This window comes from Oratosquilla oratoria, chromosome 23, assembly GCF_046742065.1.
Source record: "Oratosquilla oratoria isolate Oo_2021 chromosome 23, ASM4674206v1, whole genome shotgun sequence".
NCBI lineage: Eukaryota > Metazoa > Arthropoda > Malacostraca > Stomatopoda > Squillidae > Oratosquilla > Oratosquilla oratoria.
This window is the reverse complement of record NC_134799.1, coordinates 12,207,176-12,234,064: the sequence shown is the minus strand read 5'-3', so window position 1 is coordinate 12,234,064 and position 26,889 is coordinate 12,207,176. Positions and strand designations below refer to the sequence as shown.

At 37.9% G+C, this 26,889-nt stretch overlaps 1 protein-coding gene across 5 annotated transcripts; it reads right to left on the bottom strand.

Annotated features, from left to right (window-relative positions):
- Snx16 (sorting nexin 16) lies at nucleotides 1-26,889 on the bottom strand. Of its 5 annotated transcripts, none has more exons than XM_076206714.1 (10): nucleotides 26,732-26,889; nucleotides 20,542-20,798; nucleotides 17,859-18,072; nucleotides 17,338-17,427; nucleotides 17,002-17,128; nucleotides 16,749-16,840; nucleotides 11,615-11,751; nucleotides 10,779-10,856; nucleotides 8,280-8,336; nucleotides 1-6,967 (listed from the first exon to the last, which is right to left on the bottom strand). In XM_076206714.1, the coding sequence occupies exons 2-10, from the start codon at nucleotides 20,778-20,780 to the stop codon at nucleotides 6,493-6,495; spliced, it is 1,509 nt and encodes a 502-aa protein (XP_076062829.1). In that variant the 5' UTR covers nucleotides 20,781-20,798; nucleotides 26,732-26,889; the 3' UTR covers nucleotides 1-6,492. The 5 variants fall into 5 exon arrangements, with proteins under 5 accessions (XP_076062829.1, XP_076062831.1, XP_076062830.1 ...); XM_076206716.1 differs by lacking the exon at nucleotides 26,732-26,889 and adding an exon at nucleotides 26,513-26,660; XM_076206715.1 differs by lacking the exon at nucleotides 26,732-26,889 and adding an exon at nucleotides 22,679-22,735.

Sequence of the window (26,889 nt, the reverse complement as noted above, 5' to 3'; positions counted from 1 at the left end):
TGCACTGCCTTATTTTATTGCTTTATAATTATACAACTAAAAATAGTAATTAGGCCTCTATCGTACAACACAATTTTCCACCAATAACTGCAGTGCCATAAATATGACAATTTTCTCTTATAAAACCACCTATCCACTATGGAAATCTAGAGTTCATTCAGCACTGTTCTACACCCTTTATTCAACTGGGTGCCACTTGATATAAAATAAAAGGCATTTGTATTACATGCATCTGTTTTGTGTAAGTTAAAAAAAAATCCATGGATACATACATATACCAAAGGCCTTTTCCCCTTTACAAGGGAGGTAGCCGAAAAACAAAGGCATAAAATCCACTCCCACCCATTCCACCCCCCTCCCTCCCTTTTATCTTGGCTCCTCCTGGATGACAGATTATCCCTGCACCTCACCCACTGCCCTGGATCAGCAATGGATACATTCAGGAAATGAATAGATACAATGGAAGCATTTATACACTATGGAAAGTTGATAATGGGAGGCAGTAATTATTTTCCTCTTTAATTTCTAATGCCTAAGTATATTTGATTAATTTCAAATAAACAAGAGATTCTGAAAATACAAATTCAACTCATATAACATAAATGCAGAGCATGGTAATAGCATTCACTATGACCAGTCCATGTGAGTACAAGGCATAAAAATACCCACCGGTAGTGATCTGTGGGATTCTTCTGTGAATGACCATGGGGAAGAAGATTATCTATGCAGGTTAAGAGGCCCAGTAACACAGGGTTTTAGATTAACAAATTATTCATTAAAGTTAGTACTTATTCCATTGGAAAAATCAATCTAATAAACAAATTATCATCAAACTAGCAATCGGTCTGCATATATTGAATCATCATAGTACATATATAGGCAGCTGTAACTGACCACATTAATTTGATCAATCATTAGTACTTTTTCATCGTTTCTATAAAAAGTAGTGCTGAAAAAATATCCACTATTATTTTTATTCAGTGCTGATGAGGCAAGAACCTCACTGGTACCTTATACAATGAGTTACAAGAACTTGATTTTCAACCCTTTCTACCTAGTGACACGTTTTGAAAAATTGCTCTGGCATCAGATGATTCAGTTTAGTTACAAGATCCTAAGTTATCAAAGGTGGGCAGACTATTTGCCCAACTCTCCACAATGAAATGCCACACGATTTTATTCTAATGAGCAATTATCTCTCAATGGGATTAAAATAATCAACAACTTATGTAAAATATCAGATCTTATATAACAAATTTATGATAAATTTGGTATCTAAACTATAAATTCCACAGGTGAGGTCCTAATTGTAAGCACCCACACTAAAACAAAATACAAAAGATAAAATATCATTATGGACTCCATTACATGAAAACCTATCTACAATAATAATAATTCCTACACTGAATTATACTTTCAAAGCTACCTTGGGCATGAATACAAACAAAAGCACCAAAATGTCAGTTAAAATAATAAACCATTATAAATGCACCACTTTTTTAACCTTAACACTCTTGATATGTCCCAATCCCATACTGATTCCAAGGGTATGAAATCTCAGTTATCTACCACAGTATATAAGCCCAAATTTAAAGCTTTTAAACTTTGGGATTCTTGGGGTGCTGTGCAATCTAAGTGGATGGATGAACAAGGCCAAAATTAAAAGGTTTCTAAAGTGAAACTGAACAACTAACTGAAGAAACATGATGAAGAATCAGGATATTAATTTCTGTGGATTATGAGATCTTCCACTTACCATTTATCCACAACTCAAACCTGGAGTTGACTGCTACCTCCAGAAATGAAGATACTTATGACACCAAATGACTAGTCTTCTCAAGCTCAATTTACTTCCCACATCATTCCTCTTTCATTAGAAACCATACTTTTAATACTACCTACAAATGGCATTTTACAGATCCTTTTGAGGATACTGCTAGATAATCTTGTTCAGTTTCAGGCCCTCTGCTTAGTGGAAGGTATCTTCATTTAATTCCTTATGAAGCAGTGACACTACTAAAGCTGATTATCACAATAGGATTTTATAAAGCTCTGGGGTGCCCTGTATTTGGCAGTGTTAAACCTATCAAGAGCTAATGTACTGAAAGTTTCACCCAAGTAAATTGCACCAGTTCAAATTCCATCCATAAAAATTTTACCTATACAATGACAAGGTGGCTCATATGAACCCTATAGAAACACCTATAGGAAACTGAAGACATGCAGTTCTTACAAACTAATATCCCCTATTCTGGTCATCATGAACATTCCCTTCTTTCTCCCTCTCTCATTTAGGCATGGAGGCTCATGCAAGAGAGATCTGGGGCAATGAACTGACTTACATCCCTCCTTCAATATTCCCCCCCCCATAACACAGACAAATATATGTATATAACATATCAAGTGACAGCAATGGAAATATTGTTATATTACTGGAGATACTGATGGAGATAGTCATGTTAGCAGCAATAATGACTGAATGCATTTTGTTTACAAAACAATGAAAATAATTTCATCTTAATTTACAAGTTTTATTTCAGTACAATAAAAGTTAAAAAATCTGGAACATTCAGGGGCATAAGCATATCCTGATCTCTAAAATCTAGATCTTTCCAAAGTCACCTAACAAAATGCATTATTTGTAAATGAAACATGCCACACTCCCTTCACAGCATTATTCCTTTATGTACTGATGGCATAAATATTATCAAGATTGATCACAAATTACCACATAAACGATGTATTAAATGCACAATATATGAACACTAAATACAGCACATGGAGTATACTGTATATGTGCCACTTTCTATGATGGGTAAGTGGACATTGCAAAGAAAATGCATACAGTCACACATCCAGATGGTTCATAAGGATTATTTTCATCCAAAGAATGGAGAAACATGGCATGTTCTTACTACAGTATTTTCCTTCAGCAATACCCTACTATACATCATTAACCTCTTCAATACAACTCAAACATTTGCGCACACAATAGCTGCCTGTCGTACAATGATGCATCACAATATGCACATAATAAAATATAAAGTTACTGCTGTTATACTCGTTCTCTTTCACCCAGAATGTTTGTAACCACGGAAAAAGTGAGCAAGAAGCCTGTTCACAGTATAAGAATGTCACTTTGCTACTACAAAATAAATATAATCAGGGAGCTGATGCTGGCATCCTCATACATTCACCCATGCCTCATGAAACCTACATAGGCGTCATCATATTCAAGGGGTTAATTGGTTCCAAAACTCAAGCTGCCCCCCGTTCCCCACTTTTTTTTTTTTTAAATGGATGTCATGGGGAAAAACATTACAAACTAGTGTAAATAAGTTGTTAAAGACTAACTAGCTCTGAGCTTTAAAGGCCAATAAAAATCTCATAACATATCTTTAAAGAATAGTGAACATAATTTACAAAATAATACTTCATACAGTTTACCTAGTAAACTGCCTTTAAAAGTGACACAATAACTTGTAAATGTATAGAATTTTGTTAAGTATACGTAAATATATTTGATGACAAAAATTTAACTTTACATAACAGCCAACATTGTTTAAAAAAAATTATGTAAAAATTCAACTGCATTAGTATATTTTTGTTTTTAATTTAGTTTTTACCAATTTTTTCTACATTTACACATTTTAAATTTTCATATCTATCATAAATAAATAATTTTCTAACCTTTTATCATAATGTAAGTGACACGGAGTGACAGGCTTTAATGTAATGATGTTCAATAAACTGAAATTTACCTTAGAAAAGAGGTATTAAGTCAGATTTGATATTGGTCACAATGATGTATGGTGCAGTATTACTATACTTTTTTCAATATTTCTTTTGATTTGGAGCCAAAGCACAAAATTAAAATATTAAGCTTATAAGAGGACAGGACTATGGAAGTACGGATATGGGTTGCTAGCAAACATCCAGTCACTACTGCAACTAGTTATCTTTGAAGCTTATAAAACTAGCAAAGACCTTGTATGGCTCTTCATGAAATCAAGATCTTTGAAGTTTAATTACCAAACTAATTTACTTCTACTAAACATTTCAAATAAATGGCATACAATACATGACTTGTCAAAGTGAGAGAAAGATTAAAAGGAGAGGGTACTTGACCAAAAGAAATCATTATCAATGGTTTTTTATGTTGATCAGTATCTAAAGTAACTAACCCCCATTGATAACAAGGGTGTACCATAACTTATGCATGTTTATGCATGTGCATCCATGCATATATACATACCAAAGAAGCCTCTTCCCTTGTAAGAGGGGTGGCTGAGTCAAAGCATACAAACATCCACACCGAAACCAGTCATGATTCCTCCTAAGCAGTGTACATGTGTGGTTTTCAAGATGGTAGTGAATTTTTCAGTCAAAGAAATTTTGTGTATGATTTTATAATGCTAAAGTCAAAACAAAACAATATTGCAAGTCCATCATAAAAGCTTAAACAATACACACTTAAAATTGTTGTGCATTTGCTTAAAATGGTCAATTTGCATTTGAGCAGTGGTGACTTGCATGGGGTCACACATGAAGGGATGAAGGGTCATCTCTGTCTCCTGCCACACAGCTCGGGCCAGCAATGCAGTGAGATACTGCACCTCCATAGCAGGCCTGACAGACCAGAACTAGCTTAACTATACCACTTCATTATAAAGCAGCCCCCCCCTTCATCCACTTGAAAAATATTGTACACACAATATATATATATATTCATATACCATTTACATGTACCAAAGGTCCTTTCCCACCTTACAATTTAATATTAATGAGTGTAGCACAATACAAATGGGTATAACAGCATCAACAGCATATATAACATAAAAATAGGTGACAAAGTAACATACCAAGACATCTAAATGCTAAGCCTCAGGACTATATGAAGCATTGTGAACAGAGCAAATGCTCAAAAGAATAAATGTGAAAGCAATTTTGAACCACATGGATAATAAATCAATATGCTTCCTCAGTTATCTCTTGTAGGAGACCCACAACCCCTAGGTATCTTAGGCCATGACCACCAGGTGAACCCAAACATCAAAGAGTGTGTGTGCATGTGCACACGTGCTGGGCAATCTAGGATGTTACAGTATGTTTTCTGTGTAACATCTACATCTAGTTATTTAATGAGTTTCTTGAGTTGTCTTAGTACTGGATGGTGACCTGAGTGGAAGAAGGCTAGTGACACCAGTAGACACTTCCCAACAAATGATCAAAGAATTCTCAACCAAACACCTCCGATCTTTTGAACATGCTGTAACATGATGAAATACTTGCATGTCCACAAGTGCACATGTACATAAATGATATAAAAAGCTTTCACTAACACTACTACCCATTATTTCACTGACATTCTTTTCTCTGAATTACACTTGTGCAATCTGAATATAAATTTACTCATACAAATGTTAAACAACATTACTATTTTACTAGCAGCACTTTTTCTGCAGTATCAAATCTATACATGTTACTATCATTAAACTTTTACCATTATATACAGATATGAAAATAATTTCATACCAACTTCAATGGCTCCTGACATGGTAGATTCTTTATACAATATATTAAAATTGTGCAGGAAAATCATGATTTACTAACACACTAATGACAAAAATAATCATGACTTTTGATACATTTCTCTCCCTTTACAATCTGGTACAGAGTTCTCAACAGAAATATTCTACCAGTATGGCATGAAAATATTCTACCAGTATGGCAGTGTCACTACTTGGGAGCAAGGTTGGAGTAGAGGTGATTCAAGGCTGCTTGGCTTAGCGAGTTTGTAGCAAGTCTTTTTCTGCCAGAAATGTGGCTCGTATCATTCCTAAAGGTCTAGATATCAAAAGCTGTTTGAACAAAAGCTTTGAAAAAGCTAAACTACACCTTAGCTGCACAAATATAAGAAATGCAGATCATCTATTAAATGATTTCTGATCAGTATCCAATTAAAATATGCTTCATCTACATCAAACCACTATGTGAGAGATGCTCTCTGGCAACATTTGTTGGCTTCCTTAGAGCCACTGGTCTCCTGTGAGAACTGGGGCAATGGATTAACTGAACTCGAAGTCATCTTATATCATACAACCTCGCACTGCTCACATCCCAGCAAGTGGTGCACTGATGTATAGAAAACTACACAGAAAAAGGTGGATCTAAAATATACAATTGAAAATTTCTTCACAATAAGGTTTCTTGAGCTCCAAGTTAATGACTCCTGAAAGTACTTGTTTCCTTAGACATTTTTAAAGGTTCTCATAATACTAAAGATTAGTTCCCCTAAAAATAACAAATGTAATAACTATCAAACTGGTTGTAAAAATGTGATTAACAGTCTTAAAGTATCCACAAAAATTATCCACTGAAATGCATGGGCAAAACACTAAATAAAAGCTTTTAGCAATCCCTAAGAATATGAATTGCCAAGTAATCTACCCTAGCATTCTGGTTTAAAGGCATTTGAGTTTTAGACTGCCTTCATCTGCTGGCTGTAGGCACTTGAAGAAAGCCATTACTGTTAGTACTATTGTTATTGGTGATGTTGCTGTTACTTTCAGAACTAACCATACAATTTTCATCCGTCCCATCACAAACCTTATGCCTGACTAAGCCATTCTTTTGGCCACTTTGCAGGGAACTGGTCTTGGAAGAATCCCCTTGTAATGAAGAATTAGTTTTGTTCAAATACCCTGCAACTCCTTGTGCCAGGGTACTCAAAGAGCTTTTCCTCTGGGGAGCATGTCCTTCTACAGAATCTTGCTGCCGGGGGATATTGTTGGTATTTGATTCAGATTGTGACATCCTCCTCATGCTTGATACACCTGTAGAGGCATCTCCACAAATAGTTTGAGATGAGCCAGGAAGGAAGACACGTTCCAAGATCTTGCGTACAGGTGATGTGATCTGATTGTCACTGCTGGAACGTGGACGGCGCCCATCACCAGTGAGTTCCCTGAGGGTTATGCATGTTCTTTCAGTCAATTTTTTAAGAAATGCTATCCTTCAAACAAATACCTTAGCCCTCATCTTCTTAAGAACTGTTCTCCTTCATTTGATGCCATTTGTTAATTTGCTCAACACAATACAAACAAAAAGGGAAAGGAAAAAGTTACCAAGTATGGGGAGAACAGAACTAAGAGAAGCATATAACCCCCCTCCCCCCAGTCAGTTAGCTGTTATCTGCAAAGGGAAGTAATTAGGGCATGGGAGATGAATATCCTCAATCCTTTCCACTCCCACTGCACTCACCTTATTCATTCCTGCTTAAATCAAGAAAAAAATACATATCATTTATTTCCTAGCAATATATTCCTTTTCTATCTATATACCAGCAGTTTCTTCTCCCTTATAAGGGAGGTAGCCAAGTCAAGGGCACTCACCCATTCTACTCCTGCCCACAACCATTGCTTCCCTCTCATCTTAGCTCCTTGATTCCCTTTCTGAGTGTCTATATAAGTTCCAGTTGCATGCACAGGTTACTAGGTTGGATAGAGTAAGAAACGAGGTGGGGATGAGAGTGGGCATGGAAAGGGTGATGGCAGATAGAGCTGATGAAAGATTATTGGGAGGGCTTAGACACATGAAAAAAAATGAGTGATGAAAGATTGGTAAATGAGGTGTGGAAGGCGGAGGTGGAGAGAGGGAACTTGAGGGGATGACTGAGGATGAGATGGATGGATGGGGTGAAGGGGGCACTGAGCATGAAGGGAATGTCTGTTGAGCAAGGAAGGGAGACGGTAGGAGATAGGGATGAGTGGAGAGTGACTGTGTATAAAGTGAAGCAGCCTTGCTGTGGATGTACCATGTCTTGCTGCATTGCATTTGACCCAGGGCAGTTGGCAGAAGCAGGGATGACCTGTTCTTCATGAGGAGCCAAGATGTGAGGGGTGGAAAGGAGTGAAATGGGTGGGAATAGGTACTCTGTGCCTCTGACTTGGCTACCTCCCTTGTAAGGGGGAAAAAGTTCTTGGTATATAGATAGAGAGATAGCATGTGGATTAAACATATAAGGGAAACAATATTCAGAGATTCTAAATCCTGTACAATACAACTAGGAAAATACAAGCAAGAAAATATTTGGAGCTATATTCCCAATCTTTTTAATGCTGTTCTGTCAAGATCACTAACAATATAGATAAAACTTGTGGATACAACATCAAAAAAGACAATTTATATTGAGGTAGTTCCCTGGTCATCACAAGTGTATACTAACATCCTTCAAAACAGTCCCTGTGGACCCTAATTTTAGATGAAAATATCCTCACCTTTCAAGTGATAGAATAGATCCCATGTCACCAATGCCATTTAAGCTTTTCTCACAACTGAAATGAAAAAAATTCAATAGTGAATTAATACATTCGTACATATACAAAAAGGCTTTTTCCACCTTGTAAGGGTGGTAGCCAAAAAACAAAGGCATAAAATCCACTCCCACCCATTCCATCCCCACATATTCCACTTCCATTCACCACTCACCCCCTCCCTCCCTCTTATCTTGGCTCCTCCTGGATGACAGGTCATCCCTGCATCTCCCCCACTGCCTGGGTCAGAAGCAGTGTCACAAGACACATCATATACACAGCAAGACCACTTCATTAAATCGACAACACCCTCTCTCCATCCCCTCATGCAAAAATGGAGAAGACGAGGAGAAATCCCTTCGGGCTGCGTCAATTTATTTTTCCACACGTACACCCTCATCCCCTTCCCCCACCCAGTCCTCTCATGCATCACAGCATCATCCATACACAAACATTCTCCATTTACCCCTATCCTGTGTCCTCTCCCATCCTTCCTCAACAGACATTCCCCTCTTTCCCAATGCCCCTTTTACCCCATCCATCCATCTCATCCTAGGTTGACCCCTCATGTTCACTCCTTCCACCTCTGCCTTCTACACCTCTTTTACTAATCTTCACTCATTCTTTCCATGTGTCCAAACCACCCCTATACTCTTTCATCAACCCTATCTCCCAACTCCCTTTCCATCCTTGTTCTCCTCCTCACCTCCTTGTTTCTCACTCTATCCAGCCTAGTAACCCCTATCATACTTCTCAGGCACCTCATCTCAAACACATTCAAACTCCTCCTCTCTTATGCTCCATGTTTCTGCCCCATACAGTGCTGTCGGCACAATCACTCCTTCATACAGTCTCTTCTTAGCATCCATTTCCAAATCTCTCTCTCATTACACTTTTTAATCTCCCAAGGCATTTGCTTGTTTCTCTCAACCTACATTCTACTTCCACTCCTCCCTTTCCAGCCACATTCACACCCAAGTATCTAAAACTACCCACTTCCTCCAGTCTCTCTCCCTTAATACTCACTTCCAGTCCGCTGCCACTTTCTCCCCTAGTACATCTCATCACCTTACTTTTACCCACATTTATATTCAACTTCCTTCTTTTGCACACCCAAATTCTGTCACTAACTTCTTCAATCCCTCCTCTGATCCTGCTACAAGCAGTGTCATCAGCAAACAGCAACTGGCTTATCTCCCACTTTTCTCCATTTTCTTTAACCATTTCCAATCTCCGACCCATTACCCTTGCGTTTATCTCTCGCACCACCCCATCCATGTATAAATTAAACAGCCAAGGTGACATAACACATCCCTGGCAAAGTCCCACCTTTACCTCAAACCACTCACTCTCTCCATTTCTAATAATACAAGCTCTACTACATACATACATATACCAAGGCTTTTTCCCCCTTCCAAGGGAGGTAGCCAAAAAGGGAAAGGCATAAAAACACTCCCACCCATTTCATCCCTAAATACACTCCACACCCCTCCCACCCTCCCTCTCATCTGAGCACCTCCTGGATGAGGGGTCATCCCTGCACCCTGCCCACCGCCCTGGGTCAGAAGCAGTGTCGCAAGACACAGCACATCCACAGCAAGGCCGCTTCATTTAATCGGCGACCCCCCCTCTCCGTCCCCCCTTGCATATACTCTCATAAAAACTCTTGACTGCTCTTACAAGCTTTCCTCCTATCTCATATATCTTCAGTATCTCCCACAGTACCTTCCTGTCTACCCTTTCATAAGCCTTTTCCAAATCCACAAAAATCTGATCCACACAACCCCTACCTGTCCTAAACCCACACTGTTCTTCACTAATTACTCCCTCTGTTCCTCTCCTAATCCTCTCAATCAAGACCTTCCCATAAGTTTCCCAGCTACACTTAACAAACTGATCCCTCTGAAACTACTACACTCACTCTTGTCCCCTTTTTCCTTGAAAAGTAGAACTATACGGGCACTCCTCCAGTCCTCCAGCACTCTACCCTCTCTTAAACAAACATTAAATAACCTCACCAGCCTGTCCACCATCACTGTACCTCTTTTTTTTAGACATCCTGCATGACATCCATCTAACCCAGGAGCCTAATCTGTTCTCATCATCTTAACAACTGCCTTCACCTCATCTTTCCTTATTTCTCCTCCATTTTCCTCAATCATCACTGTCATTTTCTTAGCACTTCCCACTGCAACTACCTTTCCCTACCTATCCTCCTTCACATTTAGTAACTACCTAAAATACTCTGCCCATCTTCATCTTACTGCCTTCTTTCCCTTTATCACATATAAGTAATATTGAAATTGACAGCATTCTGACAGTTGATTATATATATATATATATATATATATATATATATATATATATATATATATATATATATATATATATATATATATATATATATATATATATGGAGTGATTGTGCCATAAGAGGATGAGAGGAGGAAATATAATACTTACATACTGAGAAGAGCACAATTGAGATCATGCGTTGACCCAGGTGGGTGCTTTCCTTCCTCATTGATTTCACATTCTAACCTGTGAATGTAAAATTGATATAACAATCATCTAACACAAAAAGATAAATAAAACAACAAGTGGGGTGGTACAAATAGTTGAGTGCAGTATAAGAAAATGCACTGATAGTTGAGTACAGTATTAGAAAATGCATGTCTACAAGGATTAACAAGGCACTTCCATCTTTACATGTAAGGAAAGCCAACAACTGGTGACTCATCCTGTCCTCCTACCACTGTAGGTCACACTAATACAGCACAGACAAAAGTCCAAAGTTTCTTCCCAAGGAGATCTATGGGAGGGCTCAGGAACCAATCCCAGTCAATGTGGGGCTGCAGGTTTCCAATTAGTGATACTCAAGGCAACACCTATTACCATTAAAACTAAAGTATAGCTGTTAACATTATAAGCATTGTTATGTTAACAACTAACACTTGATTATCACTTTCACTATGGCAATACTCTGAAAATTCCAAGTATTATTTGGCAATAGTTTATCTAACCTAGCTTATCCAAAAGCCTTAGAAATCTCTCGTTATAGTTTCACCATTCTCCTAGCATCTTCCACAGCTATAACTGATTTTGATTTTTAATTTATGAAAACAGCTATAATTGAGCCTTCTTATCTTCTTGTAAATTCAACAACTTCAAATATTCTACCCATTTTCCACATTACAAACTAAGGCCATTGTCCTAAAATATGCCAAGTTTTTCATGCATATTTTCATGATCAAGTAAGAGCTGCTGTAGAAAGCCAGTTAATTATGTAAAAACAGTACCTCAATGCCTTAACCAGTGTCCTCTGCTGAGCAGACAGAAAGTGTATGTGGGACCTGAGAATGGATATTTCACCATCTTTCTCCCTCAGATGTTCTTGTAGCTCAGCAATTGATTCCTCAAGACTCTGACACATAGCCTGTGAACAATATGGAAAAATGTAGCTATAATTATGCAATGTTGGTGATCTTTGTCGTGTACAAAAACTGTAATATGAAGCAGTTGATAATAGTGAAAAATACAGGAGAGTAATGTTGAAATGATAAGGTAGATCAAAGAAATATGCTGAGTTGGCCTAGGCATACAATGACACAAGGAGAGGAAAGCAAATAGTCCATGGGCCAGGAGGGTCCACAGTGCACCCCCCCATAACAGTATAGGACCATTTTTTTTTAGTCCCTGGGACCTTATGAAACAACAATATATGATGACCACAGCAATATTTTGGGATCAACTACCCATTAGTGGCCATTTTCAAAATGACCACCGGTGTAACTCAAAAAATCACATTTTCGCTTATAACTTTCCTTCTATGACAGATAGAGACATGGTTTCAATGTCTTTACCTATGTTTTCGAGTACCAGCAATCCAATAATGCATCTTAGAACACTCTATCACATTTACCTTATTCCCAAATTTTGAAAATAATTCATTTCAAATACAAATTTGGATTTCTTTCTTTAACCTTACAGGATCATATGGAAATCACATACAAAAAGACAAGAGAAAACATTATCATTTTTCCAATAATTTTCAAACAGCTAGAAACCAATACATTCTCATTTGAGACAATTAGAACATTTATAAAGCATTGGCAGCATCATAAAAATCATAGTGCATGAAACATGATTCTCTTGAAGCCTGGACAATCCAACAAACTTAATAACTTTCATCATCACTGTCACTTGACATGACATATTCATCTATGTCACTTAGTTCCATCTCATCATCAGAAGTCATTTCTTCGTCATTAGCAATGGCATCATCTTCAGAAGCAACATCTTCTGTCACAACTGGTCCATCAAACCATAGTGGTGTCATTTTGCCATCGGATGATTTCCATCCATGTCCTGTGGGTTCAGGTATTACAGGCAGGGCAACATCAGCACACTTCCAGATGCCAGTCTGGTAGTTCACGCGTTGTATATGCTGATACAGAGACTTCCTACATGGTGGGAACTGGCCGAGTTTATTACTGGATAGTAGTCTATTGTGGTTTTCTTCTTCGGTTTCTCACCAGTGACAGAAATGAAACCAGCCCATCCAGGCAACTGTTGTTTTCTTTGAGCTGTGCAGACGTACCAGGACCCATAACATATCTTTGGTACGAGCAGTATGGCTTGAGATTTCACCCTCAGCACAGGTCCAAGTTTTAACTGTGTAAGATGGGCTCTGCTTTTGTGTGACATAGCATTCAGACAGACTTTGTGAGTATTCTAATTTGACAGACCTGCTCTTACTTCGCTCTGTGATTAAAGTGGTATCCATGTCCCCTGTTTCAATGTCCCCCACATCTTCCACTTCAAGTGTCTCTAGCAGTGGTCCTACTTCTTGCAGCATGATTCCATGACTGGTATGCACTGATCCTGATGCGGTATTTTGATCGAAGTTATCAAAATCTGAATGGAATACGGCTGGAAGAGAGGGGTTTTCATGATGCAAAGAGGGAGGATCTTTGATGATTCCTGAAGAACCTTGGCCAATGCACTTTCAAGCTCTAGAGAGAAGCTGTAGTTTTCTGAATCCCCAAACTTGTTTATGAGGTTGGTAAGTTCTGCACTTCTGAACAAATGTAGCAGTGTCATACACAGAAGTATGTGTTTTGGCTATTTCCACTGGCCATTTGTGACAGCACAGCAAAGGTCTTGTCCAATCAATTGTGTCAGTCGATTGACTTTGGTGCCATCTTCCTGCGTTTGTTTGCCAACTATGAGGAAGTACAGAAACTTCATTAATTCCTCATGGATTTTAGGATTTACTCCCTCCAGATATCGAGCTGTTGGTGGCCATTTCAGCGGTTCGGCACATTGAAAGGCTTTTTGAATATTATACCTCAAATTCAAGGCCACATCTTTTGTTTTGTCAGATGTACCAAGGATATACACCTGCTTCACAGCCTCTCCTACTTTAATGTCAGTGTTGAAAACAAGGTAAGAACCAAACCGGCCAGATTAGGATTGGATTGGCTCAAATGATAGTTTGTCCCCATAATGCACAACAAGTTTTGCTTTTAGTTTCTCAGATCTGTACTGAGTGTTTCCAAACTGGGTTTGAGCTAATTCTTGGACATAAATGTCCTTCAAGAAATCTAGCTCAACAACAGTGTTATTGTGGATAACATTTTCTTCAACAAAGGCACAAGTACTGGCAAATGCATTGCGGTGTGCTTCCTCCATCATGGCCTGCTGAGACAGAGCTTCAGGGTCACTGCTGCGCCATGACGACGGGTCTCTTGTGTACTTAGCTCTGCAACTCCTGTGGTATTAAGCCCCACAGGCATAAAGGTCATAACCCTTGATCCTTCGCAGCATCTCAAAATCTTTTCGTTCCTCTGCAACTTTGAGAACGATTGCACCTCTATCATATTCAAATCAGGATGTTGGTTCAGTTGTCCAGCTGCCTCCATGTTTAACCTTTTTTTTGCCGGTCTTGTGGCAGAAAATGCAGTCTGGGTTAAAAATGAATTTCTCACTTCCATCAGAAGGGCATCTTGGTGGACGTGGACGACAAACATCAGTTTCTGTTAATGATGATGAGGTCGATGAGGATGAAAGTCTTCCTAGATTAGATGTGAACCGTTTGTAACATTGTCGATGGTATCCATGGTTTTCCTCGACTGTATCTGGAATTTGTAAACAGACATACGACATCAGATGAGGAGAATCTACTGGCTCAGAAAGTCTCCGCTTTTGGATTTCCTTCAGCTTTGATAGTCTCTCTTCTGTCAGTGTTGTTAATGGTCCTGATGAACTGTCTCTGTAATGTATAATGCAATGTTCAGTTTTGGAAGAAGCACCTGCCACACTCATCCCTCTTGCGCTTCTTGGATGCCATGTTCGTTCAGGATAGACAGTTTACTGTAAAACAACAAGATGAATTGTAATTTCTAAACAATACCTATGCTGAATAAAATCTTCCACTTTGCATATTGTACTACAGGATCACTAAAATGTGGCCCGATTAGGCCAAAAATCGAGGTTTTTAATTTAACAATAAGGTAAAAGTGATAGTGTTCTAAGATGCATTATTGGATTGCTGGTACTCAAAAACATAGGTTAAGACACTGAAACCATGTCTCTATCTGTTATAGAAAGAAAGCTATAAGCAAAAACGTGATTTTTTTTTAGTTACACTGGCGGCCATTTTGAAAATGGCCACTAATGGGTGGTTGGTCCCAAAATATTGCTGTGGGCATCATATATTGTTGTTTCATAAGGCCCCAGGGACTAAAAAAAATAGTCCTATACTGTTATGGGGGGTGGTGCACAGTGGACCCTCCTGGCCCATGGACTAGAAGGCAATGCAGCCCCAGCCTCCACTGACCCTCCCCTACGATTCATGCCTGCGATTTTTTTGGCACCGACTGGGGTTGCTCAGCCATATTAGACATCAACATGGAGGAACATCCTGAAGAGAAGGAAACGGGGGTCCTCCCTTCCTTGGACAACAAGGGGATGCCGAAGACAGAAAGAATGAAAGTAGACAAACTAGCATTAAGAATGGGGACCACAGAAGTGAATGAAGCAAATTTAAGAGGAAGACCAAGAATGAGGTGAACTCATGTAGCTATGGTCCTGATACCAAGTCCTTCCCCACTAATAAGGGGGGTGGCCTTGTCAAAGCACACACTTACATCATTTAACTATTTACCAACAGGATTTTTCTCTCTTACAGGGGAGGTAGCCAAGCAAGAAATGCACCCTCCCAGTGGTGGGATTAAAAAAATTTAACATTAGATTCTCTCGCTAATAGCATGCCAGGTTGGCCCAATATAGCCTGTGTAAGCCAATTTTTAATAACGGGTTTGCAGAGCTCACAAAATTCCAAGAACCAGCTGAATCACACCACTCTACCCATCCCCACAAATCACATTCCCATCCATCACCCACTTGTTTCCCTTTTATCTTAGCTCCTCGTAGGCAAAGGGTCATCCACATCCCCTGGCCTACCTACATCATATACAATTAAAATCCATTTAACCACTCATCCTATTTCAACACTTCAAGACAAAGATTTGTCCCTGTCTATGCATATAATTACTGAAAATGTCATTACTTACACTCCTACATCTCCACATATTTTCTATTCATCTTTTCTCAAATACTAGTCACTCTATGGTGATGTTTGACGATGACATCACCACATAGTACTGGCGATGATACTAGAAAGCGAGATACTAGTTGATACTAGTTTTTACCATCACGCACTGGCACCATGCACGTTGGCCCCTATGCGAGACCATAACACCATTAATTTCTTGCTGAGGTCAGGCTTTCTTAATGGATAGCATGACCTCCGCTGACCCAAAGGGGCATATAGGACCCCAGATTGTAACTTTGTCAGCATAAGTGCTATTGCCCAGTCTATAGTAAACAGAAACGAACTTAGCCAATCATAGATGGTTGGAGGAGCCTTACCCCTTCAGAAGTTTCATCTTTGCTATCACACAGTGAAGTTAGTCTAAGTCTTAGTCTAAAATTAGTCTAAGCTTGAGTTAAGAGTTAAGTCTAAGAGTCTGAGTCCAGTGGACAAGTTATGCCTATCAGTCTAAGTTAAGACTGCAACTTGGAGAACCATATAGAAGGTCTGTATCTAAATAGTGAAGTCCAGCCTCCCACACTCTGTACACTCATATACTCAAATTAAAGTAAACACAAATAAAAGTCATAGATAGGAGAATTTAGTCTCATTCAACACCACCATTTTGAGAGATGATAATGAGAGATGCACATACACTTGTCCGTACTTCCCTGATCCTACCATTTTGGCCACTTAACTTTATATATGTAAACAGGGGAGCACAACAACTCCTCCAATCTTTGTAAATACTTCTTAAACTTGTTCTATCCCAGTTGCTTCATACATTTATTCAGATTATCCCTTTCAATCATTGAACAAACTCTTAATTAACTGACCCTGCTTTCCTCCAGGCTGTCATGAGGTCCGGGTGGATAGTCCAAACAAAAGAATTTGCGCACTGGCTGACATTCACGGATTTTGGAGTGACCTGTTAATAATAAAGGACATAACAATTTCAGCTCACTGCATTCTGTTTGAATTTTCCATGCAATATATTCATCTACAATCTGAGATATGAGGAAAGAACCTTTCATAGATAAAACAGAACAGCTCATGCATTTAAGACATACAAAATAATTTCAATCATACCAATGATATTATCAATAAATGCTTGAAGGCCTATCTGGCGGTCTTCCAAGAAGAGAGGATCAAAATTATCTCCAAACCACTTTTTTGATGGTAATGAGAAACGAAGTCCAGGAAATGCCAACTTCAGCTACAAATCAAAACAAAGGTAAGCAAGGTTTCATTTATCCAGCAAAACTTGAAGTAAATTATGATAAGTCTAATATATATAATGAAGGCATGAATTTAAAAAAAAAAAAGGTGAAGATATCTACTATCAACTATTAATCCACCAAACCCTCCCAGACATCAGCCCTACAAGCAAGATCCACATTAACACAGGGAAAAAAGACTACTCACCTTCTTATTAAGTCGCACAAAGTCAGTATATCGCCTAAACACAAACCACTGTTCTCCTGTTACTTGGTGCACAATCTGAATCTTAAACACCTGTAGAAATTACATCAAATAAATATTGGAAATATTGAACTAAAAACCTGACTCAAAAAAGTTGTAACTTCTATCTGAACTCTGGTAAAATATCTGTATGTCTAACACACAAATTAAAAGCCACATTACTACCCTAAAGTAATTAATTATTCTTTCTTTTTTCAGACTCCACATTCATTCAGATATTCTTAGCACATGTCTCCAAGCCATTTTCTATTTATTATGCATATTTTTTGCAGCCATACTGGGTGGTGTATTCATGTTACCACCCACTATGTGGTTTGTTAGGTTGTACATACATGTGTGCAAATTCAAAAATACAAAGTATATTTCAGAATCCACGGAAGAGATATAGATTAAATTTATAGTGAAGAGTAGTTATAAATTGCCACAAACCAGTTCCAAAAATCTGTCAAAAGGCAGACACTTACTGTAAATCTTGAACGTTCCTCCAGGACCTCATAGCCCACAATTGGCATGCGGTAAACACATGCATTAGAGTACTGTGAAGAAGTGTCATTCCTATCCTCAGCAGGAGAAGATGCCCCTGTCACAGAGCTAATATCCATGCCAGGATCTGAGCTTGGAGTCGAGTCACTGGAGGAAAGATTGCTATTGGACTCCGAGTACTCTGAAGGAGCAGGCCTGAAACACAATAATGCAAAAATATTCAAATGTGTGGTCTCAACATCAAAAATGTGTTCACTTTTAGTTCCAAAGAAAAGATTTACATTATCAAATTAACTAATAAGGCACACATCTCCTCATAATATCATCCCACAACTAGTCAGCTACCAGGGGATGCCTGGTAATTTTCCAGTAGTCTACATAACCATAAGTAATGTTGAAAGAAGTAAATGCTAGGAATACTTCAAAGTTGAATGACTATCATATGGAATATTTGAAAAAGAGAGCAGCTACAATAGAATGATTGGCAATGTGTTTCATGAAAGTGTACTGGTGGGTTGGAGGATTGCATGTATAATTTCACTATTGAAGTGGGAGACAAGTACGTTTTGAGAAATAAGTTTGCTGAGTGTGAGAAAGTTCCATTTCATGCATGAATGTATATATGTATACATGCATGTATGTATGTATTTACCTAGTTGTATCATACAGAAAGGGAGCTATGCTCATAGTGACCAGTCTTTGTATCTTTCAGCATCAAGTTTGTTCTTAAATTCTTGAATAGTATTTGCATACACTGTTGCCTTATCTAATTTATTCCAAATATCCACCACTCTGTATGGGAAGCTATTCTTTTTCAGATCTCTTCTATAGTTATCATTTTTTAGTTTCTTTTTATGTCCTCTTATTTTTCTCTTGTCCCACTTTAATAAATCATCTCTATCTAGGACTTCCATTCCTTTCATGATTCTATAAATAGTCAGACCTCCTTTTTCTCTTCTTTGGTAGTTTCAATTTGGACAATCTTTGTTCATACGTCAATTTTGTAGTGTTGGTGCCATCTTTGTCGTTGCTCTTTATATGTATGTATTATTCTTTCTAATTTCTTTATATTCTTTTCAGTATTGGGTCTCCATAGTGTCGCAGCATAATCTAATTTTGGTCTTATCAGTGTAACTAATATTTTCTTGACCATTTCCTCATCCAAATAGTCAAAAGACACTTTCATCAACATTAGTAAGTTGAAGGTTTCCCTGAATATTTTATTGATATGTTTGTTTGGTGACATGTCTTTGCTGATAATTACTCCTAGGTCCCTTTCTGAGCTCACTTTTTTTACTTCTTCACTAATTTTATAATTCCTTGATATTCTATTTTTACTTTTTCCAAACTCCATTATACTACATTTCTTGACGTTAAAATTCACTTCCCACTTTTGACTCCATTTCCAAATTTTATCTAGGTCTTTCTGTAATGATTCACAATTTTCCTATGCACTTACTTTCTTTAGTATTTTTGCATCATCTGTGAAGAAGTTCATATAACATTCTACACCTTCATCCATGTCATTCATATATATGGCAAACATGATCAGAACCAATACCAAACCTTGCAGGATACCACTTATCATATGTGTGCATATATGTATGAGGAACCAAGGGAAAGAGTAGTGTGGGTTTAGGAGAGGAGTAGGGTGGCAAGACAGGCATGTGAAAAGTAGTTGGCAAAAGATTATTTATGGATTTAATGGGCTTGAAGGAGTATGGCAGAGTTGATAGAGACACTATGGAACAAATAACTAAATCATGACCAAGTTGTATCATTCTAAGGATCCTAAGTGTCCATATAGAATAGATAAAAACACAGAAGGGTGTGTGTAAGGTGGAGAGGGGCCATCACCACTACAATCCTGACCAAATGGGAGGGGCAGAACTAAAAAGATTGGGATCCAGTGCAATAGTCCAACTTCCCTACTGTCCACCATACCCAAATTGATGGAAAAATTAATATTTGAAAAAGTTAAACCAGAATTGAATATGATGATGCCTATGTATGTGTCATGAGTCACAGTGGGATATACAAGGGTGCTGGTGTCAGCTTCTTGATTATATTAATTTTGTATTGTACCAGTGTGACCCCTGTATTCTGTGAAAAGGCTTGATCACATTTTCTGTGACATTATATCTATTCAGGGTGAAAGAGAACAAGTATAACAGCAGTAACTATATTTTGTAATGTGTGTATTGTGATGCATCATTGTACATGAGGCAAACTGATGCGCACGCAAATATTTGACTTGTATTGAAGAGGTTAACAGGAGGGTACCACTGGGAGGAACTGTTGTGGTGAAATTCCCAGCTCCTTCACTCCATCCCATTGAAACACCTATGTCATGCATGTGAATAGAGGAGGCATTCTTATCATGCAATCATTGGAGTAAAAGTGTAATAAACATATATATACCACCAAGGCCTTTCCCCCTTACAAGGTTTTATGTCCAGTTATTTGCTTCTTAATATTTCTAAGTATGAAAATAACTAAGATCAAGCACTCCTGGCATCTCAGTAATACAAAGCGGATTGTACTTAATGTAGTACGTACTCATAAATACCAATAATTAGAGGCTAAGTAAATAACTGCAAAAATGTACATATATATACATGCTAAAAATGGCGATAGAATGTAAATATTATAACAACAGCACACCTTCCAAGTGGCCCTAATCCAACTTCGGATGATGACCGCATATTCATTCGTGATGTTTGTGGTTCTGGGTCCATCTGAGGGATATACTGCTCCCCTATATCTTCCTGGGAAACACAAGTTGAGTGAACAGGAGAGGTGTACGCTGAATGAAAGGGCGTATTCCTCGCAGAGCTGCCTGAAGTAGTCAACCGAATACGGGAGGAGGACCGTGAGACTGCAGCCAGGTACCTCAAGGACATTGTGCACTATCTTACCCCCTACGGAAAACATGTGTTCCATTAGAAACTTTGAAAATTACTACTAAGATGCAAGTCACCCTGCTAATATTCTTTATCTACACCAGATTATAAAATCACAATCAAAAGCACATTTTTCTTAAGTGATATAATAATTTTTGCCTTGAGTTTCATCTCTTAATTGACAAGCTTTCAATTCTTGCATCTCCTCCCTTAACCACTACACTACAGGTGCTTCTCCATTTTTATACATCTTAAATGCTTTACCTCCAAACATGTTCCTCACTGTACCCAGCATCTTTCCTCCCATTTCATGAACCTCCTTTTGTATAGGGAACTTCACTGCAAAGCTTCATAGCTTTGCAATGATACTCCCTATCCAATACTCCTACAAATTTCCACCGTTATCTTATCCACTGGGACCAACACAGAGTACCTGGAAGTGATGGTTTTGCAAGATGGATGTTAGAGAGAATCACATTGTAATCCATCTCTAAAAACATCACCTCCATCTTGAGCTTGGGTGGTTAACTTCTAACCTACCAATCTTATTGGCATTAACAATAACATTCTTGCATGTAGTCACTAGTGTCCATATTTTTCACTCCAATTCACAGGCTACTTATAATTCTCAATTGCTGAACCCTGCTCTAAAAAAATGACCACCCAATCCTGAGGGGCTGACAGACCTCTAAATTAGGCCAAAGATATCTATCAAGTTAAACTGTACTTCCTCCACCTTCTCACATCAGGAGAGCTAACTAGTGATTCCCTTTCTCCCTCCTACTATATGTCAGTTAAATACACTGTCCAACAATAATCCAGTTTCTACCCAGAGAAATATTTGGGAGGTCCCAAAAACTGTTGCCAGCTCCTATGGCTCTGCAAGTTAGACAGGAGGTGCAGCCCTGAGGGGGTGACACTTGGTTTCTGGGCTGGGCACAAAATATCTATCAACTTCAGCTGCATTACTTACACTTTTTCACAAATGGACAGTTAAAAACCAAAAACTGCTTTCCTCTCCCTATAAATTCAGCCAATGACATACAGCCCTACAGATACAACACAGACAAAAGTCTGAAATTTCTTGCCAGAGATGTGTGAGGGAGGATCTCAGGACCACTGTGGGGCTTCAGGTTTTCCACTTACTGAAAATCAAGGCAACAAATGACTGATTGACTTAGTTTTTAACACTCATCACATATATGAATAACTACTGCCTCAAGTTTCACTGACAGGAGAAACTACAGCCCCACAATAGTTACCAACAGATGTCAAACCCTCCCATAGAACTCTCTCAGAAGAAATATTACTTCTGTCTGTTTTACATAAGTGTGGGTCTGTTACTATGTCACCTGCTAATAAGAATAAGAATAAAAGTGCAGTTTCTGTTGGCAGCTCTCCTTATGTGAAAAAATGGGGGGGATATACCCAAATTGATAGACACCAGGTGCTAATTTCTCAGGGCTGCACCTCCTGATGGAGATCGGGTTAAAGATAGACTCTGAAGATAAGTGACATGGAGATAGTTCTCTCTGATGCCCATCTTACAGGACCACCACTAACAGGTTATTCATCTTTCATCCCATATAACTGAAGCAAAAATATAACATAGTAAATAGTTAAAGGTTTCAATAGAACTTTATATTTCTAATACTGCTATCACAACTCTTATGCTGTGTTGGTCTCAATGGAAAGTTAAATTTTACTTGCTGGAGTCACAGCACAAAATTCATTATTTTATGGTGGCTGTCAAGTTCTATGGTCAGTGCTTGTGCTAGAGCCTTACTATGTATGAAAATAATGAATCAGGCTATCTGTACCTTTTATCAATGTAATAAATGCTGATAATATTAACAAATATGAATATTAGGATACATGTGAATATTGTCTCAAGATACCTGTTCTTGAAAGAAGAAATACAAATCAATACAGCCTTAATGCTTCGGTAACTGGTCCTACACTAAATCAAGCTGATAATTTGTAGAACACCCCTCAAGCAGAACAATACATTGTTCTACTATCATATCATTTTTCCTCTATTGTGCCCATGATAGCCTTGATAAGACTATTGTAAACTATGACCTTCCTGGATGAGAGCTCAGAGCTTTTATATATCCCAATCTAAGGATAATGTTGTGATCTTACACATACAACCCCATGCATTTGCTTACAAAATAATGGCAATATGCTTATCTTAATCTACCTGGTCAATAAATCAATTAATTATTGATGTCAACATAGCATCATTGCTCAGTTTACTATTAGTCAATACAGATCACCTCAGACCCAATTAGCCATATACAAAGGATTACAAAGGCGGAGCATACCGACAGGAGACCTTTTGATCCATATCTAGGTCGGATGCGAAAAAAAAATCATATTAATAATAACATAATAAATAAAACCTATGATAATGTAAATAACAAATAAAATACATAAATAAATGCATAGGTATAGTTAAATAATAAACAAACAGGTAAATAGTAAATGATAATAAATTGACATATAACTAATAATAAATAAAAATCAGACAGACAAATGATAAAACAAAAACAAATAATATAAGATAAATTATAATCATTACAGCATCTTACTTAGGTATTTATCTAAATGATTCTTAAAGCTTTGAACTGAACTACATTGCACTACCTGTGCAGGAAGTTTATTCCATTCATTAACTACACGGTTGGCAAAGTTGTTTCTACCTACTTCCAAATTGAATCTATTTCCGGACAGTTTGAGACCATTGTTTCTTGTCTGATTCTTATTCAATGTAAAAATTTGGTCACTTTTGATGTTGTCAATTCCCTTTAGAATTTTAAAGACCTGTATCAAGTCACCTCTGAGTCTACGCTTTTTTAGGGAAAACAGATTCATATGTTTTAGTCGATTTTCGTATGATTTATTTTTGATATTTGGAATCAGTTTTGTGGCTCGCCGTTGTACTCTTTCCAATCTGTCAATGTCTTTAATGAGATTCGGTGACCATACGGAAACAGCATATTCCAAATGTGGACGAACTAACGATTTATATAGCTTGTTAATGATTTTTAGAGATAGAACTAGAAATAGAAATAATAATAATAAAATAATAGATTGATAACTTGTAATAATAATAAATATGGGTTTCTTCCCCTTTATAAAGGAGGTAGCAAGCCAAGGCACACACTAACCTCCACCCATCGCACTTCCATCCATCACCCATTTCCCTTTTATCTTAACTCGTTGTGGCTGAAGGGTCACCCCTACCCCGTGTCTACTATCCAGGTCAGAAGTAATGCAGCAAGACAGCACATCCACAAGCCCTGACACTTCATCTAAATGGTGACCCTTGCTCCTCATCTTCTCACATGAAATTTGGTAAGATGAGGAATCATTTCTGGCTTCATTAATTCATATCTTATACCCTCTCCCTCTCATGCTCAACAGACATTACCCTTTCACTCAATCCATCCATCTCATCCTTGGACTAACTCCATGTTCACTCCATCTACACCCTTTTTGTTATTCTTTCTTCATTCATTCTATGTGCCTAAACCATCCCAATATTCATTCACCTACCCTATCTGCCAACTTCCTTTCCACCCCACTCTCCTTACTTCTCACTCTATCCATTCTCATAACACCTGCCATACCCCTCAAACATATTTAAATTTCTCCTTTCTGCCTCCCTTAAATTCCATGTCTGCCCTTATAGGTTCATAGCCACAATCACCCCTTTGTACAGTCTTCTATTTGCATCCATCTTCAGACACTACACCAATTTCTCATGACACCTTTCATTTCTCCAAAACATTTACTTGCTTCCCTCATTCTACATGTTACCCCTACTACATGCAACTCTAAATATTGAAAACTATCCACTTCCTCCAACCTCTCTCCTTTAAGACTTCTCCAGTTTACTACTATCTCATCACCTTGCTTTTACCCACATTCACTTTCAATTTCCTCTTACTGCATACTTTCCCAAACTTTGTCACCAAATACCACAGACCATCCTCTAACCCAGCCACAGGTGCAATGTAATCAGCAAACAACAACTGGCTCACCTCCCACTTCCCTCCAGTCTCCTCAACCATTTCCAATCCTCTCCCCATCACCCTTGCATCTACCTCCCACACTACCCCATCCATGTATACATTGAACAGCCATGGTGATACAACACACCCCTGCACAGCCCCACCTTCACCTCAAACTATTCAGTCTCACCATTCCCAACCCTAACTGGTCACAAATTACTCTTCATACCATACACTGTTTTAAAATCATCCCTGAACCTGGGGGGGGGGGATATATTCTGGAAGAGACCAGGGACAACAGATTGACTGAATGATCAACTCTGAAAAGAAACTGTCCCAAAATTAAATTGATAAAATAATTTTCATTATAATATTTACACATTTACAAAATAGTTCATCTCTATAAATAGTTATTATAAATTACTCTTTCTACCATATACTGACACTTAAAATTTAATATCTGAGAAAGCTAATTTCACAACAAATATCAGAAAATGTTTTTACCATGTACATTATACCCTTCCAATAATTTTCATCTTCATAAATTATCACAAATTGCTCAATATACTGTATACTGCATCTTAAAACCTTACCTCAAACCAAACCTAACCCATCCAACCCTAACCAATTTTACTCTAACCCAACATCTTCCTATTTTTATTTTGTGACATGTTTCTCAGAGGTAAATTTTTAGGTTGAAATTTACAAACACATGGAGTAATTTGCAACCATTATTCACTGGAATAAAAAAAAATATTGTAACACTGTCCCAAATGAGGCACCTATAAATAACCTTACATCTGACCAATAGCCAGGAACTCTGCCCACTGAACCCTTTAACTCCTTTTTAATAATTTATTTGATCTTGCTGTGTAAATTACTATAATAAAAAATTAATCAAATTGCACATGAAGATATGCTATGCACCCCTAAGTCTCTTACAGTATATCACTGAGAATTTCTTTTTGATGTTCTGTTAAGTGTACCCTACTTATGCTCTAGACTATTCTGGTGCCTTTCAGGTTCTTTCACTACATCCTTTGTATCAAATATGTTTTATTTTACTATAAACACTGCATACATTGTATTAACTGCTTAAGCTTTACACAGTCAATATTTTACAGACTGATAACATCCTTACACTCATACAGCATTCTTTTGACTGAAAATTAATCTTCACTCAAAAATAGAATTATCACTTAACTCCTCTTTCCATTTGGCTACCCTAATCTTTTCTTAACATTTAATCTAACTCGACTTGAACTTCTAACATTACTCCACCTCTTACACAATAAATAAATAGAAATGCTGGTAATGTCTAATAAAATTCACCATTACCATTGGGCTTATCATTTTCATCTGCAATGACTGTTTTGAGAATAACTCTCACAGAATAAATAACCTCATAAAAATCTGAACCATGGCATGCATGCTAGAATAACCTCATTACCAAAACTGGTAGCCCAAAAAAGAAGACCCAAATAGCAAGAATTTTAACAAAAATAAGGTTGTAGTCCATTCATGTCAACAATGCTATCACATATACTTTACTGAGACGAAATATGACACTCTAGTCATTCTTTTACTAATACAATCTCAATAAAGTTTCATCATGAACTATGACTGAGAAGTTCGCATTGTCCTACCCACCCTTCCCAACCTCGGGCACTTTTACAATCACAATATAACGATTCACTACCCTGAGGCACGTACATTACTGTTGTATGATTACTGTTTTTCTTTGCATCACCTTATGACGATTCTCATAAATAACATGCAAACAAAATCTAGGCATCTGGCAGGGGGTATGTATTACTAACGATGAGTCATACCCCCTACATCTCGCCCTCCCCTGTGAACACTTCGTGACGAAGTTGTCCGATACTTCTCATATATCTAACCACACTATAGATATGGTTTCATAATTCTTACCATATTGAATGCTGATACCACTTTGGTACACCGATAGAAGATTATTTGCTCTCACTTCCTCTTCAGTTGATACAAGAGAGAGAAAAAAAAACGCCCTTAATCCTGCGGCACTCCCGAACGAGTCGCACGCTCATTCACTACTACAGCACGTACCAACA